Here is a 14,212-nt window from a genome sequence, read left to right on the forward strand (position 1 = left end):
CATATGTAACTTTCCTGCTTTAAGAGGTTTTAGGATACATGATGGTGTATTTAAGTGTTATTTGTTTACAGAAATCCAAAAATGTTTAAAAAGTTATTTTAGGTGCAGAGATATAAAAAGAAAAAGATTTATTTTTTAAATTAAATTATATGTAAATGAGCAGAGTGTTGTTTTTTTCTCTGATCCGTCGTCACCTGATGAGAGGTGTGGGATGACCTGCTGACACGTGAACGCACCACTGACATCTCCCGGCTGCAGGAGTCTCCTCTGTCCGCCTCGGGACGCATTTAGCCCTCACATCTGACTGTGTGCATAAATAAGGCCGTGCGTAAAGACGGACACACACCGGCTGCATAGCGACAGATGTCGGCTAATAATACCAACCCGCTGCTCCTTTAAGAGCACAGGAGGGAACCCAACACCTCTCCATGTCGAGGCTCCATCATTTAACAGTGAGAACAGACCGATCTTCTGATTCTGTCCCCAAACTCCACCTGCTGTTTGTCTTGTTTTTAGTTCTCCTCACACAAACCGGATTAAATTACGCATTGCGCTTTCAAATCCCCGGATTAGAGTTACGCGCAGCGAGTCTCCGTCCGGAAGAGTTTTACGCACCGTCGGTTTCCAGAGTAGGGTCTCCTTCACCGGTCTCTCTTCCTTCACACCGCCGGGGAGCCTCCACGCCGCGCGACATGGCCGACATCGGGAAAGGAGTGACGGCCGGGAAGCTGGCCATCAGCGTCCAGAAGCGGCTCACCAGAGCGCAGGAGAAGGTACCGTGTCGCCGCCGCTGTGGACCCTGAACCCTCCAATACTGCTCCAGGAGCAGCGCTCCGTGGTGGCGAGGGTCGTTATGATGGCATTTATGTAAATATACGTATTTAAGTAATATATTAAGGGGTTTATTGGCTTCTTTTAACGGGTTAAGGGATAAAATCTCACCAGTATTAAAACCTTCCATCAACTTCACCCTTAAAAGAAGAATATTTCATAATAAGATGTTCCATTAGTATTATTGCAGAGCAGGTTGTACAATCAAGAATACATTAATGGGTCAAACTGAATACTCAGAAGTATTTAGTAGTATTTAGGGTTCCACCAGTCTGCAGATCACTTATCAAAGTACACGATGCAGGGAAGAAACCGTTCATTCATAGTTTCATAAAAGTATAAAGTATCATAGTGGAAAACAAGTATTACAAGTATAAAGTATCCTAGTGGAAAGGAAGTAGTATAAAGTACCATCGTGGAAGTAAAAGGCGGTTCCTGGACATGTTTATGCTTTTAGATCAGTTAATAAAAGGATCAAATGTTCATGAAGAAGGATTCGTCACGTTTACAGTGCCGAGAAGAGTAAAAGTGACGGAATGAAACCCGATCAACAGTCTGGGTTATTATGGTCTGTCCTAATCACGCTGGCTGCTTAAGGTTTTACCCTCTAATCACCTCAGCGGCCCACAGGAGCGCTGTCAGTCACACAGGCGGCCTCGCATTGTCCTCACGGTCTGTCTGCTGGCCGTGAGGACTCATACTGGATGCTTAACCCCTCCTCCCTGAACCTCCTGCTGGAGGCTTGTACCTCCACCCCTCCTCCCTGAACCTCCTGCTGGATGTTTGTACCTCCACCCCTCCTCCCTGAACCTCCTGCTGGATGTTTGTACCTCCACCCCTCCTCCCTGAACCTCCTGCTGGATGCTTAACCCCTCCTCCCTGAACCTCCTGCTGGAGGCTTGTACCTCCACCCCTCCTCCCTGAACCTCCTGCTGGAGGCTTGTACCTCCACCCCTCTTCCCTGAACCTCCTGCTGGATGCTTGTACCTCCACCCCTCCTCCCTGAACCTCCTGCTGGATGCTTAACCCCTCCTCCCTGAACCTACTGCTGGATGTTTGTACCTCCACCCCTCCTCCCTGAACCTCCTGCTGGAGGCTTGTACCTCCACCCCTCCTCCCTGAACCTCCTGCTGGAGGCTTGTACCTCCACCCCTCCTCCCTGAACCTCCTGCTGGAGGCTTGTACCTCCACCCCTCCTCCCTGAACCTCCTGCTGGAGGCTTGTACCTCCACCCCTCCTCCCTGAACCTACTGCTGGATGTTTGTACCTCCACCCCTCCTCCCTGAACCTACTGCTGGATGTTTGTACCTCCACCCCTCCTCCCTGAACCTCCTGCTGGAGGCTTGTACCTCCACCCCTCCTCCCTGAACCTCCTGCTGGAGGCTTGTACCTCCACCCTCCTCTCTGCTCCTTCCTCGTGGCAGCAGCTGCACATGTTTCCTAAAGATATTCATCATCTGCTCTATCGTTCCTCGAGTTGTTTCCTAAAAGCGTTAAGAATTGCAGTGGGGTGTGTTTAGTAGAAGGGGTTAGCTTAGCTTAGCATAAAGACTGGAAGCAGAGGGAAACTGCTAGCTTGGTTTGTTTAGTCTGGACACAAGTAGAAAAGGGAGTTGCTTCATGTGCTGGAACTCTTTCTGTTGTATCGCCCTGTACTTGTGTGCAGCATCAAATATGATGAAAGATACGTCATAATGATATCTTCTTATTCATTCATGTGTTCATCTCTTTATTGTTGCAGCTGATGATGGCGGAGCTCATTTTAATGACTTCATGTGGGCAGAAAGATCAAAGTATGGAAACACTCAAGTAGTAGAAGTACCTGCAAATCATACGTAAAATATTTAAATGTATTGTTGAAACAAACACGCTGTTGATCTTTAGGTTTGTTGTATCATCAAGTACTGGTTTCTTTCAAGTACTCGTAGTTTCTTTCAAGTACTCGTAGTTTCATTCAAGTACTCATAGTTTCTTTCAAGTACTCGTAGTTTCATTCAAGTACTCATAGTTTCTTTCAAGTACTCGTAGTTTCTTTCAAGTACTCGTAGTTTCTTTCAAGTACTCGTAGTTTCTTTCAAGTACTCGTAGTTTCATTCAAGTACTCATAGTTTCTTTCAAGTACTCGTAGTTTCATTCAAGTACTCATAGTTTCTTTCAAGTACTCGTAGTTTCTTTCAAATCCGTCATAATGATCTGCAGTTCATCTGGATGAAGCTTCTGTCGGCATTAAATGTTTCAGATGTGAACCATTAACATTTTCACTAATATTAGTTTCCCCGTTTGGACAGGAAGTGGTGAAGTTGTCGCAAAAAGACTTTCACTTCTTCTTAAATAAGACACTAATAATATATTAAACTCTCAGGACCAAAACGCTTCAGTCATTCCAGATGTCACTTTATGTTTTATTATATTTCAACAAACTCGTCATTTTAGAACAAAGTCAACGATCATTGTTTTAGCCAAATAAATGTACCAGATCTCTGCTCTCTCAGCGACATGTAATACATATGAATCTACCAGGATGGAGTGTTTTATGAGAGTTTATAAGTATTTTTTTAGCAGTTTATAAGTGTTTTATATCAGTAAGAGTTATTAGAGTTTATAAGTGTTTTATAACAGTTAAAACTGTGAGGAGTTCAAAGAGGTCAAAGGTCATGAAGACGTAGGCGATGTTGCACGTCTAGAGCCACAAAGAGGAGTTCATGATTACGATATGACATTGTAATGAATTAAAATAAAGAACAGAGTTTATTGGTTGATGCTCAACGCGTCGCAGGTGTGAAGGGTTCTGCTGGGGAACCACGCCCGAACACATGTGAAAGCCTTGAAACGAAGAACAGAGAAGTGAGTTTCCTGTGGAGGAACCGAGTCTGATGTCTGATGTCTGAGCGCCGCCTCGGCCCGGTGTCGTCTTGTGTGACGCTGAGACACTGAGCTGCGGAGCGAAGAGGAAGGTCAGAGTATCATCTTCCTCTGTGGGGAAGGAGAGTGGAAGAAGGAGAAGGAGGGAGGAGGGGCGAGGAGGGAGGAGAAGGAAAAAGGAGGGAGGAGAAGGAAAAAGGAGGGGCGCTTCAACTGTCTGCCAGCACGCCGGCCCACAGGCCTCATGTTGGGCCTCATGTTGGGCCTCATGTTGGGCCTCATGTTGGGCCTCATGTTGGGCCTCATGTTGGGCCTCATGTTGGGCCTCATGTCGGTCCTCATGTTGGTCCTCATGTTGGTCCTCATGTTGGGCCTCATGTTGGGCCTCATGTTGGGCCTCATGTTGGGCCTCATGTCGGGCCTCATGTTGGGCCTCATGTCGGTCCTCATGTTGGGCCTCATGTCGGTCCTCATGTTGGGCCTCATGTCGGTCCTCATGTTGGGCCTCATGTGGTCCTCATGTTGGGCCTCATGTTGGGCCTCATGTTGGGCCTCATGTGGTCCTCATGTTGGGCCTCATGTTGGGCCTCATGTTGGGCCTCGTGTTGGGCCTCGTGTCGGGCCTCGTGTCGGGCCTCGTGTCGGGCCTCGTGTCGGGCCTCATGTCGGGCCTCATGTCGGGCCTCATGTCGGGCCTCATGTCGGGCCTCATGTTGGGCCTCATGTTGGGCCTCATGTTGGTTATTAACTCTGCAGATTCACCCTAAAGTGTCTTTAGTTCTGTTTCACATTTCTCTTTCTATGAAGTTTATTCATATATTCATATCAGAGAGAAATAAATAAATGAATTTTACTCATAGAAATTAGAAAAAAATAATATTCCCTATTTTTTTTTTAATTAAAATTCTTTATATTGAACAAGTATATTATATATGATTAAATATTTATTTCCTGTCAGTAATAATTAGATTCAGGCCGGCTGACGGTCCTACGTGGTTGTCATAGTGATGATGTCTCATGATCCGGTCAGCTGTGCCGCCGAGCATGCTGGGAAATCTCCCTTTCCGTGGAATCCGGATGAGGGAGGAGGAGGGAGGAGGTGAAGAGAAGGGAGGAGGTGGTGGCCTTTAGAGAGCAGCCGGAGACTCCAGAACTCTTTTCCCACACACACACGCACACACACACACACACACACACACACACACACACACACACACACACACACACACACACACACACAGACCAGAATAAAAAGCAGAAAGAGAAGCAGTCGGCCATCAGGATGCTTTTTATGATTCATAATTTCAAGTGATCAAACCTGACAGTGACCTGTTTGGCCTGCACACCTGACTCCCAGCATGCCTCACTGCTGTGTGTGTGTGTGTGTGTGTGTGTGTGTGTGTGTGTGTGTGTGTGTGTGTGTGTGTGTGTGTGTGTGTGTGTGTGGGTCATCTATCTATAGCCTCCTGGCCCTCGTCCTCATCACTCTTAATACCCCACAAACTGCCTGTGTGCTCTGGGGGTATTTCTGAGCGGTGAAATTGAACACCAGCGGGTTGCGGATAACTCTGAGAACACACACACACACACACACACACACACTCACACACACAGAGACACAGGCACAGTGCTAAACTCGAGTCCTGTGTGTTCCCTTACACCTGAGCTTACTGTATGAAAACACAGTCATATTTCCAGGCTTCAGGAGAATCCCCTGAACGCACCACGGACCCTTTGACAGGTGCACAATGAGCCAACGCACACTGAGCGAAGGACACACCAGTTGTGTCGTCCAAATATAGATGTGTGTTTTAATAGACACTGCAGCAATTTTCCATGAATAAAAACAATTATAATCACACAAAGTAACACGGAAAGAAGCGAACAGAAGAGTTGATGCTTTAATAATGTCACAGGAGACATTAACTGCTGAAACTTGTAATACTTGTGTATCGTGTGTGTGTGTGTGTGCGCGCGTGCTCAGGCAGCAGGTGTGTGTAGCAGCAGAGGGGAAGTCCCCGTCGGCGTGTTGACGGTGTGTGTGTCCGTCACAGGATTAGGGCGGCAGGTGGTGCTGATGGCGGCGGCGCAGGCTCAGATTAGCCGGTGACCTTGTCCCTCCAGCAGTGTGCTCACGAACACGCCTTCTTTATTTTATTTTATCTTATTTAATAGAAATTCAATAAAATAAGATTGTCTTAGTGTTAATGCACTTCATATATATACATATTTAAAAGTAAAAATAATTTTAAAAAAATTCTGCAAATATAACAATAAATATATAGCTGATGAAAACAATACAATTACAAAATGTAATCTTTACACATATGAAATAGTAAAACATGTATTTAAAAGAGACAATTCATTCAAAGTAAAGAACCAGGTGTTTAAAGAAAGTCTAAATAATACAGGAAATGAAGAAAAAGCTTCTTCTTCTGCTGCGTCTCCTCTGCAGGTCATGCAGAAGCTCGGCAAAGCAGACGAGACCCGAGACGCCGCCTTCGAGGAGATGGTGGCCAACTTCAACAAGCAGATGGTCAGCAGACATTTCACTCCTTCTAAAAATCATGATTTGATTATTATTATTATTGAGAAATAACTAGTTATCCCAAGTGATGAAAGCAGGCACACAGTTAGTTAGTACCTGGTTTGATTTATTCCTGTATATATTATTAATAAGCATGTATCTCTGCTCCTGCAGACAGAAGGCAGCAAACTGCAGAAAGACATGAAGGCCTACCTGGTCGCGGTGAAAGGTGAGTCCATGTGAAGCGAGTGACTGTACGTTGCTCTGGAGCAGCGGCGTGACTGTACGTTGCCCTGGAGCAGCGGCGTGACTGTACGTTGCTCTGGAGCAGCGGCGTGACTGTACGTTGCTCTGGAGCAGCGGCGTGACTGTACGTTGCTCTGGAGCAGCGGCGTGACTGTACGTTGCTCTGGAGCAGCGGCGTGACTGTACGTTGCTCTGGAGCAGCGGCGTGACTGTACGTTGCTCTGGAGCAGCGGCGTGACTGTACGTTGCTCTGGAGCAGCGGCGTGACTGTACGTTGCTCTGGAGCAGCGGCGTGACTGTACGTTGCTCTGGAGCAGCGGCGTGACTGTACGTTGCTCTGGAGCAGCGGCGTGACTGTACGTTGCTCTGGAGCAGCGGCGTGACTGTACGTTGCTCTGGAGCAGCGGCGTGACTGTACGTTGCTCTGGAGCAGCGGCGTGACTGTACGTTGCTCTGGAGCAGCGGCGTGACTGTACGTTGCTCTGGAGCAGCGGCGTGACCCTCCTCTGCGTTGCAGCGATGCACGACGCGTCCCGCCGGCTGCAGGACTGTCTGGCCGACATGTACGAGCCGGACTGGTTCGGCAAAGAGGAGATGGACGCGCTGACGGAGGTGAGGACATCTAAACGTGGAGTGTGATATTCATGGTGCTCGTTGGAGTGTAAGTGATGCATATTTAAAAGCACAGAGCTCCCAGCATGCTTCTCTTCCCTCTTCCTTCCTCTCCTGCTTCATCTTCCTGCTTAACACTCTTTCTTTCTCTTAACTGCATGCGTGTGTCCTTCCACCCTGAAGGAGATGATAGAGAAGGAGATGGACAATAACTTGGAGGTAAACAGCAGACAGTGGTGCATGCTGGGAACACTGGTGGGGTGCTGGTGTTAGACTGGGAGCTAAATACAGATGCTGCAAGTTCTACTGCACGACATCTCAGAGACAAACTACTAATTTACCTCACTAGATACTTTGTAAAACTTTGATTCAGATCATTAAATAAAAACATGATGATTTATTTATATGAATGCAACTATGTGCATGTGCGTGTGTTGCAGGACACAGACACTCTGTGGTTAGACTACCACCAGAGCATCAGTGATTCGTCCCTGACCTCTCTGGACTCGTACCTGGCTCAGTTCCCGGACATCAAGGTTATAGATATTTGTATTCATGTTTCTGATCACGTTGTCAGTTGTTTCCGATCATGAATCAATAACAGCAGATAATCTGACCGGAGCTCTGCCGCAGGCTCGCATAGCCAAGCGCGACAGGAAGATGGTGGACTTTGACAGCGCCCGGCATCACTTCAGCTCCTTACAGAAGGGCAAGAAGAAGGACGAGGCCAAGATCGCCAAGGTAACCCCCAGTGTGTGTGTGTGTGTGTGTGTGTGTGTGTGTGTGTGTGTGTTATGGGATGTGTACGCAGTGTGCACAAAGGGATAGTTTTTGCCTTAAGGTGGTATGAGTGACCAGACAGTTCACACCACCTTAAGTCTGCTGCGTCACTTTCTAACTAACTTGTGTTTTATTTGAACTCTTAACTGATGATAACATGTTTGTGTTTTGAATTGTTTGCTTTTCTTCTTTCTCTCTCTTCTCTCTCCTTCTCCTCCTCCTCCTCCTCCTCTTCCTCCTCCTCCTCCTCCTCCTCTTCCTCTCTCTTGCATGGTGTGTGTTGGTTAGCAAGCAGCCCTGTTGGAGATGGCGGCTCCCAGCTGGGCTCAGGGTTTGTTATCAGCCCACCAGGTGGCTCAGACTAACCTCTCCTTCAACCAGGTGAAACTCTGGTTCATCACTGACTCCTCCCCCTCCCTCGTAGCCCCGCCCCCACACCCCTGCACAGGCTCTCAGCACACGATCGCCAGGTTTCTGTCCAAATCCTTTGTCGATGAATCCCCTTCCCTTCTCTGGTCATGTGACCGTGTCTTAGTGCAGCAGCGAGTCATTTCAGTTCATTCCAGCGACGCTGAAATGTTCCTCTCTGTTCGCATCTTTCATCAATGCTGTGACACTTTTATGGATTTCCTCCTCATCCTGTGAGGATGAAAACATGTTTCATTGTAAAGGAGCTTCTTCCCTGAAGGCCGTGTGTGGAGAGCCTCGCTGTAACCTGATCCCCAAACTATTGTTCACGTGCTGTTTGTGTCGTACAAGTTCAGATTGACCTTTTCTGACCATCAGTCATGTAGTTACGAAACCCGTGTGTGTGTGTGTGTGTGTGTGTCCCCGCACGCTATGCTCTTTCTACACCTTAAAATCAATGTATCACAGACACACAGGTGTATTAATTGTGTGTGTGTGTGTGTGTGTGTGTGTGTGTGTGTGTGTGTGTGTGTGTGTGTGTGTGTGTGTGTGTGTGTGTGTGTATGCAGGCTGAGGAGGAGCTGGGTCGAGCTCAGAAGATTTTTGAGGAGCTTAATGTGGAATTACAAGACGAGCTCCCAGCACTGTGGGACAAGTGAGCTGTCCTTCTTCTTCTTCTTCTTCTTCTTCTTCTTCTTCTTCTTCTTCTTCTTCTTCTTCTTCTTCTTCTTCTTCTTCTTTTTTAGGTCACATGTTTAAAACCGTGTGTGTGTGTGTGTGTGTGTGTGTGTGTGTGTGTGTGTGTGTGTGTGTGTGTGTGTGTGTGTGTGTGTAGTCGTGTTGGCGTCTATGTGACCACATTCCAGGGCCTGGCAGGTCACCAGGAGAAGTTCCACGGGGAAATGAGCAAGGTGAGTGGGCGTGTCCTCGTGTGATTGGTTGGCTGATGGATCAGGAGGCGTATTGATCCGTCTTCATCCTCTCTGTCCTCAGCTCAGCCAGAACCTGAACGACATCATGACCAAACTGGAAGAGCAGCGGGAGCTGAAGTAAGTGCAGCGTTCAGTCCGCTTGTAAAGGTTCAGCGTGGTGTAGAGAAATGTAAATAATGTGCGTCACGCCGCCCCCTACTGCAGAAAAGGTGCTCCTGCAGCGGCAAAGACAGGAGGCGGAGCCAAGAGGTAAAATAAAGGCCAAGCGCCACTTTATGCAGGAAATTAACCCGCTGTTTGTTTGTGGCATTGATGGAGCCTAACCCTCGAAACACTGCAGCAAATATCTAACTAATGCAAAACTATGTTCTGCAACCTGAGAGTTGTTTGTGTGTCTGGAGTGATACTAATAAAGTCATAATGCTTCAAGATTAAAATGACATTTCTATGAGAAAAAGGTCAACGTTTCTTTAGGTAAGGTTGAGGTACTGCTCAGAGATCAGTCTCCAGCTCTTCCAGTGATATCTGAGTCAGAAGTGATTTACATTTTTACAATTCTGTTTAATCTCTGTCAGCCCTCCTCACAGTGCACTTCTTCTTAAAAGTTACAAACTATTATGATCTCACCTCCAGCTTCACTATCTGCTCGGGGCAAAGAGGTTTCTCCACTCAACCTGTAACACTTCCTGCCTGTTTCCTGTTTTGTTCATAACATCCTGAAGACATCACGTGACACCTGCAGGTCAACCTGTAGAGGCGTCCATGTTTGTTTGAAGGGTTGTGTCGCCCTCGTGTGGATGAAACTGAGAACTGCATGAGTTTTTCTTCTTCCTCTTCCTGCTCTTTTTGTCTATGTTTTCATGCACCCTCTCCTGTCTCTTTGTCCTCAGTGAGGAAGCCAACCACAGTGAATCAGCGAGCTCAGCACCAAAGGTAAAGTTAGACGTCCTTGTGAATAAATGTTCTCTCCAGCAGGAGAGTCATGTTGATGAATATTAACACAATAGCTTGTCTAACACGCATCCATCCTAAAGTGTCTCTGTCTCCCTCGCTGCCTTTGCATGTGTGTGTGCGTGTTGTTGGGGTTTTGATTGAACCCTCCTGGTGGTGCAGAGGCCCGGTCCTCCTCCCGGTCCTCCTCCCGGTCCTCCTCCCAGTCGGCCTCCGCCCCGCCTGGTTCCGTCTCCGGACCCTCGGCAGCAGCGGGTGGACCCGGCAGAGGACGAGGCGTCTGACGCTCACACAGACTCCACGCCGCCGTTGCCGCAGGTCAGACTGAGGGTTCTGCCTCTACATCCTGGTTACTATGAAGAGATCCCTCTGTGTGGCTGACAGATGCAAACTTCACATGGACTGCATTCATTTCCCCCAGATAGTAAACCCTCCTGACCCGAGTGTGTGTATGTGTGTGTGAGGCAGTGTGAGCCCTGGCCAGGGCTGAACCTGCTGGATTGGGATGTGGAGGTATTACAGCCCGTCACATCTCCAGCTCCCGAGGTGGGTGTGCCTTGTTAACTCAAAGGTTGGTGGAGCTGAAGGGTTAAAGACGCGTGTTCACATGCAGACGTTCGTCTCACCAAGCACCAAAGAAGGTCAAAACATCTTCAAAAACTCTCCCACCGAAGATACTAAAATTGGAAGTTTGAGTCCTCAAAAGTGTCTCAAACTGCAGAGATCAAACAGAAGACTGCATGTCAACACAGTTTCTAATATGTTGTGTGTGTGTGTTCACTTGAACACATCCCCTGCATGGCCTGTCAGAGTTCCTTTGTATGCACATGTTTGTTTTTTTATTTTGCTTATTAGCTGATCAGATAATCTTCATCATTTGATCAAGCGTCAAAGCAAAAGCTACAAAAACATCATCAGCTTTTGACGCAGAGTTCCCTTAAAACCCGAAGAATTCACGCGTGCTCCCTTCATGTTTTAAGACTTTGATGAAGACCTGCACACTTTGTCTTGTCTCTCACTGCACCACGGAAGGCGCCGTCATGGGACTCATGGGTAAGCATGGGCTCCTGTGCTCTTAACGCAGAAACGGACTCTTTTGTTTTCTTCGATGGTCATGTAGTCATGAAGTAGAGGAAGATGGACGAAGAAATAACGGCATCTTTTTCCATCAAAACATCCTTACTTCTCCTTCACCCTACCACCCTGGGTCGTGACCTTTCTATGGGACTCCCATCCTTCCACCTACCTCCCCTCTTGCTTCCAAACCCGCCACAACGCTCCACAACCCCCCTGACCATCTGTAGCGAGAACAGGCCGCCGCCGAGCCCCAGCATGAAGAAGAGCGATGCCCGGAGGAGGCCCGCGGGGGCTGGGATCCTGATGAGAGCGACACCCGGCCCAGCTGGGACGATGCTGAGGCCGCTATGGGACAGGAGAGCGGCGTCCATGCCGCTCGGTCGTACATCGAGCCCAGCTGGGACGACGATGGCAACCGAGTGGGCGGTGGCTGGGGGGATGAAGCAGAGGCCCAGGTAGGGTCGGATGATAGAGAGGCAGGTCCTCGAAGAGTTCCAGGATCCCTAGTTGGAGTCACTGAACCCCTTCTTCTTGCTCCTACTTTCTCTTTTCTTCTGTTGAATGCATCACACCTTCTTCACACATCTCCATAACACACCTGGACCCTTTCTGCTTATTCTGTGCTGCAGAGTGCGGTGACCAACGGCTCAGACGGAGATCTCCCTCCAGGATTCCTCTACAAGGTTAAACAACACACGAGTAGAATTTAGAGTCCCGGCATGCACTTTTTGATAAGTATTTTCAATGAAAACCTTCATTACACGGCAGGTGAAAGCGGTGCATGAATACGCTGCCACCGACGGCGACGAGCTGGAGCTGAAGATCGGAGATGATGTGCTGGTTTTGGCCTTCGACAACCCAGATGAACAGGTACCAGTTCCTCTCCTCCTACTTTTGCAAATCAAGTTTGGTCATAAATATGAATTTCCACCCGTTGACCGATCATAAACATGTCTGCACTGTGTGTTTCTGCAGGACGACGGCTGGCTCTTGGGGGTGCAGGAGTCTCACTGGCTGCAGAACAAAGATATTTCAGTCAAAGGCGTTTTCCCTGAGAACTTTACTCAGAAGGTTTAAAGGTTCATGTCACTAAAAAAAGATTTCTCCCCTTTCAGTGCCCTAAAACATCCTCAAACGTAGCTGTGACTGGAAAAGAGCCGCTGGAATCGTTACTGATTGTGAACACATTAGGAAACAAATGATCTGTTTGTGCCAGTTACACACTTACACAAACCAAATCGAACGTTGTTCGTAGTAAAAAGAGGATTAAGTTTCACCCCGACTCAAATTGTACACCCAACATGTAAGACTTATTCATTTTGTTTTGGCGTCTCATTCCTGATTATTTATATGCTAAAGTCAAACGAGACACAAAACCCCAATTTGTTGGTGAAATTAAAAAAGGATTAATAAGTTCTGGGTGTTTTGTATGAATGTGAGAATGTCTTATGTCAACAGTTCCTTGCATGAAGCATTTGATTGTCTTGTCTTGGTGACATTGAGGTGTCCTAGAATAGAGCCCTGGGGAACACCGCCGATATAAACAAGGGTCGCAATCTCTTCCTTTTGTGGGCTTGTAGGATTATCAAAGGGAACAGTAGTTTTTATTTTACTGGCCATTTGATGGAATGTGTGGCTTACATTTTCTAATGCACATACGCTTTTTATTTTGGTTTTGAGTCATATTTTCATTGATGGGTGAAATGCAAAAACCTGATCTGAACCTGAACTTTCCTTCATCTTCTTAGTACTACTTTAAGACTCTTTTCAGACTTTTTCCATGTGAATTTAACTGGATCTTTGTGCTCCCAGCTGAGACAGTAACACTGCATCACTACTGTGCAGACACATTTTCTCTAGAAGTCAGGCCTTATTAAACAAAGTTGAACCCATGCAAACTGTATTTTTATATTGTGTGGAGTTGATGAATAAGGTGATAAGTAATGCACCATGTGTTGGATCGAGTCAGTGTCATTAAAGGTCAATGAAACAACACGTGTCCTTCTAACTTCTGCACAACTTTTACCTTCCAGATATATGAAGAGTTTCATCAATAGTGTAATATCTTATTGTTTACACAAAAGAAGGTCCAAGGCGTCACTCAGCTGTATCCTTGTGTGTTAACCACACTAGAAGTCAAATACAGCAAGAAACCATGCAGGTGTACTGTGATGAATGGCTCAGAGTGATGGGTGTAGGACCAGAACCCAGGAGGTTGTGGGTATAAGCCTCATAAAGCTCATCTTGTTTTGAGGCGTTAACCACAACAAAAGTCAAGTACAAAGTTAGTCTAAGTGTTGAATTTCATCCAGTGATCTCTGTAGTGTACTGCTATAGTTGGAGTCTTGCTAACACAGAGTCCTGTGTTCGATTCCCAGATGGCAATTTATTTTGCTTTTCACGGTCCCTCTTGTGTCACTCGTTTAATGTCATTCACAGATAAACTGCATTGGGTCTTTAGCACAGTGGTATCAGTGTTGGACCTGGAACTGCAATGTTGTGTGTTCAATGCTGAGCTGTTCACCAATATAATATTTTTTTACACTTATTCTGTATGACTATAAGGTGACACACTTAGCTTAAACATGATCACACTTGATCATGATTGCAGCTTGGCTGCAACCAGCGCCTATGGCGCTGGTTGCAGGCAGCCAACTGGACTGATCACTCTTGCAGCATGTGCCACAGGTGCTGGCTGCACCTGTGGCACATGCTGCTTGACACATGGTTGGGGGTCTGGTGCCTTGTTCCTGGGGGTCTGCTTGGTGCTCATGTGACAAATATGTTGACCAGGGGCCCATTCTGGGGTGGGTGCCTGGGACATTGGGGACTCAGCTGGGTCTTGAACCAGCAACACAGCGGTTGCAGGATGAACACTGATCGAGCTGTGCTAAAGGCGCCTTCCGGCTTGTGACTTCTAATCTCTTTAAGTACCAATGATTGGGATTTGAACCCAGTGAGTTAGCACTTAACTTTTCTCCTCACC

The 14,212-nt window shown here is 47.2% G+C and overlaps 1 protein-coding gene across 2 annotated transcripts; it reads left to right on the forward strand.

The window, feature by feature from the left end:
• The first annotated feature begins 409 nt into the window (after positions 1–409).
• Positions 410–13,213, forward strand: bin1b (bridging integrator 1b). Of its 2 annotated transcripts, XM_068590844.1 has the most exons (17): positions 410–773; positions 6,149–6,229; positions 6,395–6,449; positions 6,984–7,078; positions 7,519–7,614; positions 7,712–7,819; positions 8,836–8,921; positions 9,102–9,177; positions 9,260–9,315; positions 9,403–9,447; positions 10,089–10,136; positions 10,314–10,457; positions 10,614–10,695; positions 11,182–11,202; positions 11,856–11,909; positions 11,995–12,096; positions 12,202–13,213. In XM_068590844.1, the coding sequence occupies exons 1-17, from the start codon at positions 429–431 to the stop codon at positions 12,301–12,303; spliced, it is 1,596 nt and encodes a 531-aa protein (XP_068446945.1). In that variant the 5' UTR covers positions 410–428; the 3' UTR covers positions 12,304–13,213. The 2 variants fall into 2 exon arrangements, with proteins under 2 accessions (XP_068446945.1, XP_068446944.1); XM_068590843.1 differs by lacking the exons at positions 10,314–10,457; positions 10,614–10,695; positions 11,182–11,202 and having other exon boundaries at positions 416–773; positions 10,089–10,131.
• Positions 13,214–14,212: the final 999 nt, after the last annotated feature.

Source organism: Clinocottus analis, unplaced genomic scaffold (assembly GCF_023055335.1).
Source record: "Clinocottus analis isolate CAN_PGR_092001 unplaced genomic scaffold, fCliAna1.0.p SCAF_24, whole genome shotgun sequence".
Classification (NCBI taxonomy): Eukaryota; Metazoa; Chordata; class Actinopteri; order Perciformes; family Cottidae; genus Clinocottus; species Clinocottus analis.

Bases quoted from the DNA above. Each gene is read 5' to 3' on its own strand.
- bin1b (XM_068590844.1), top strand. From the start codon at position 429: ATGTCGAGGCTCCATCATTTAACAGTGAGAACAGACCGATCTTCTGAT. The intron at 11,203-11,855 runs GTAAGCATGGGC...TCTGTGCTGCAG, and splicing joins CGCCGTCATGGGACTCATGG to AGTGCGGTGACCAACGGCTC. The intron at 11,910-11,994 runs GTTAAACAACAC...ATTACACGGCAG, and splicing joins CTCCAGGATTCCTCTACAAG to GTGAAAGCGGTGCATGAATA.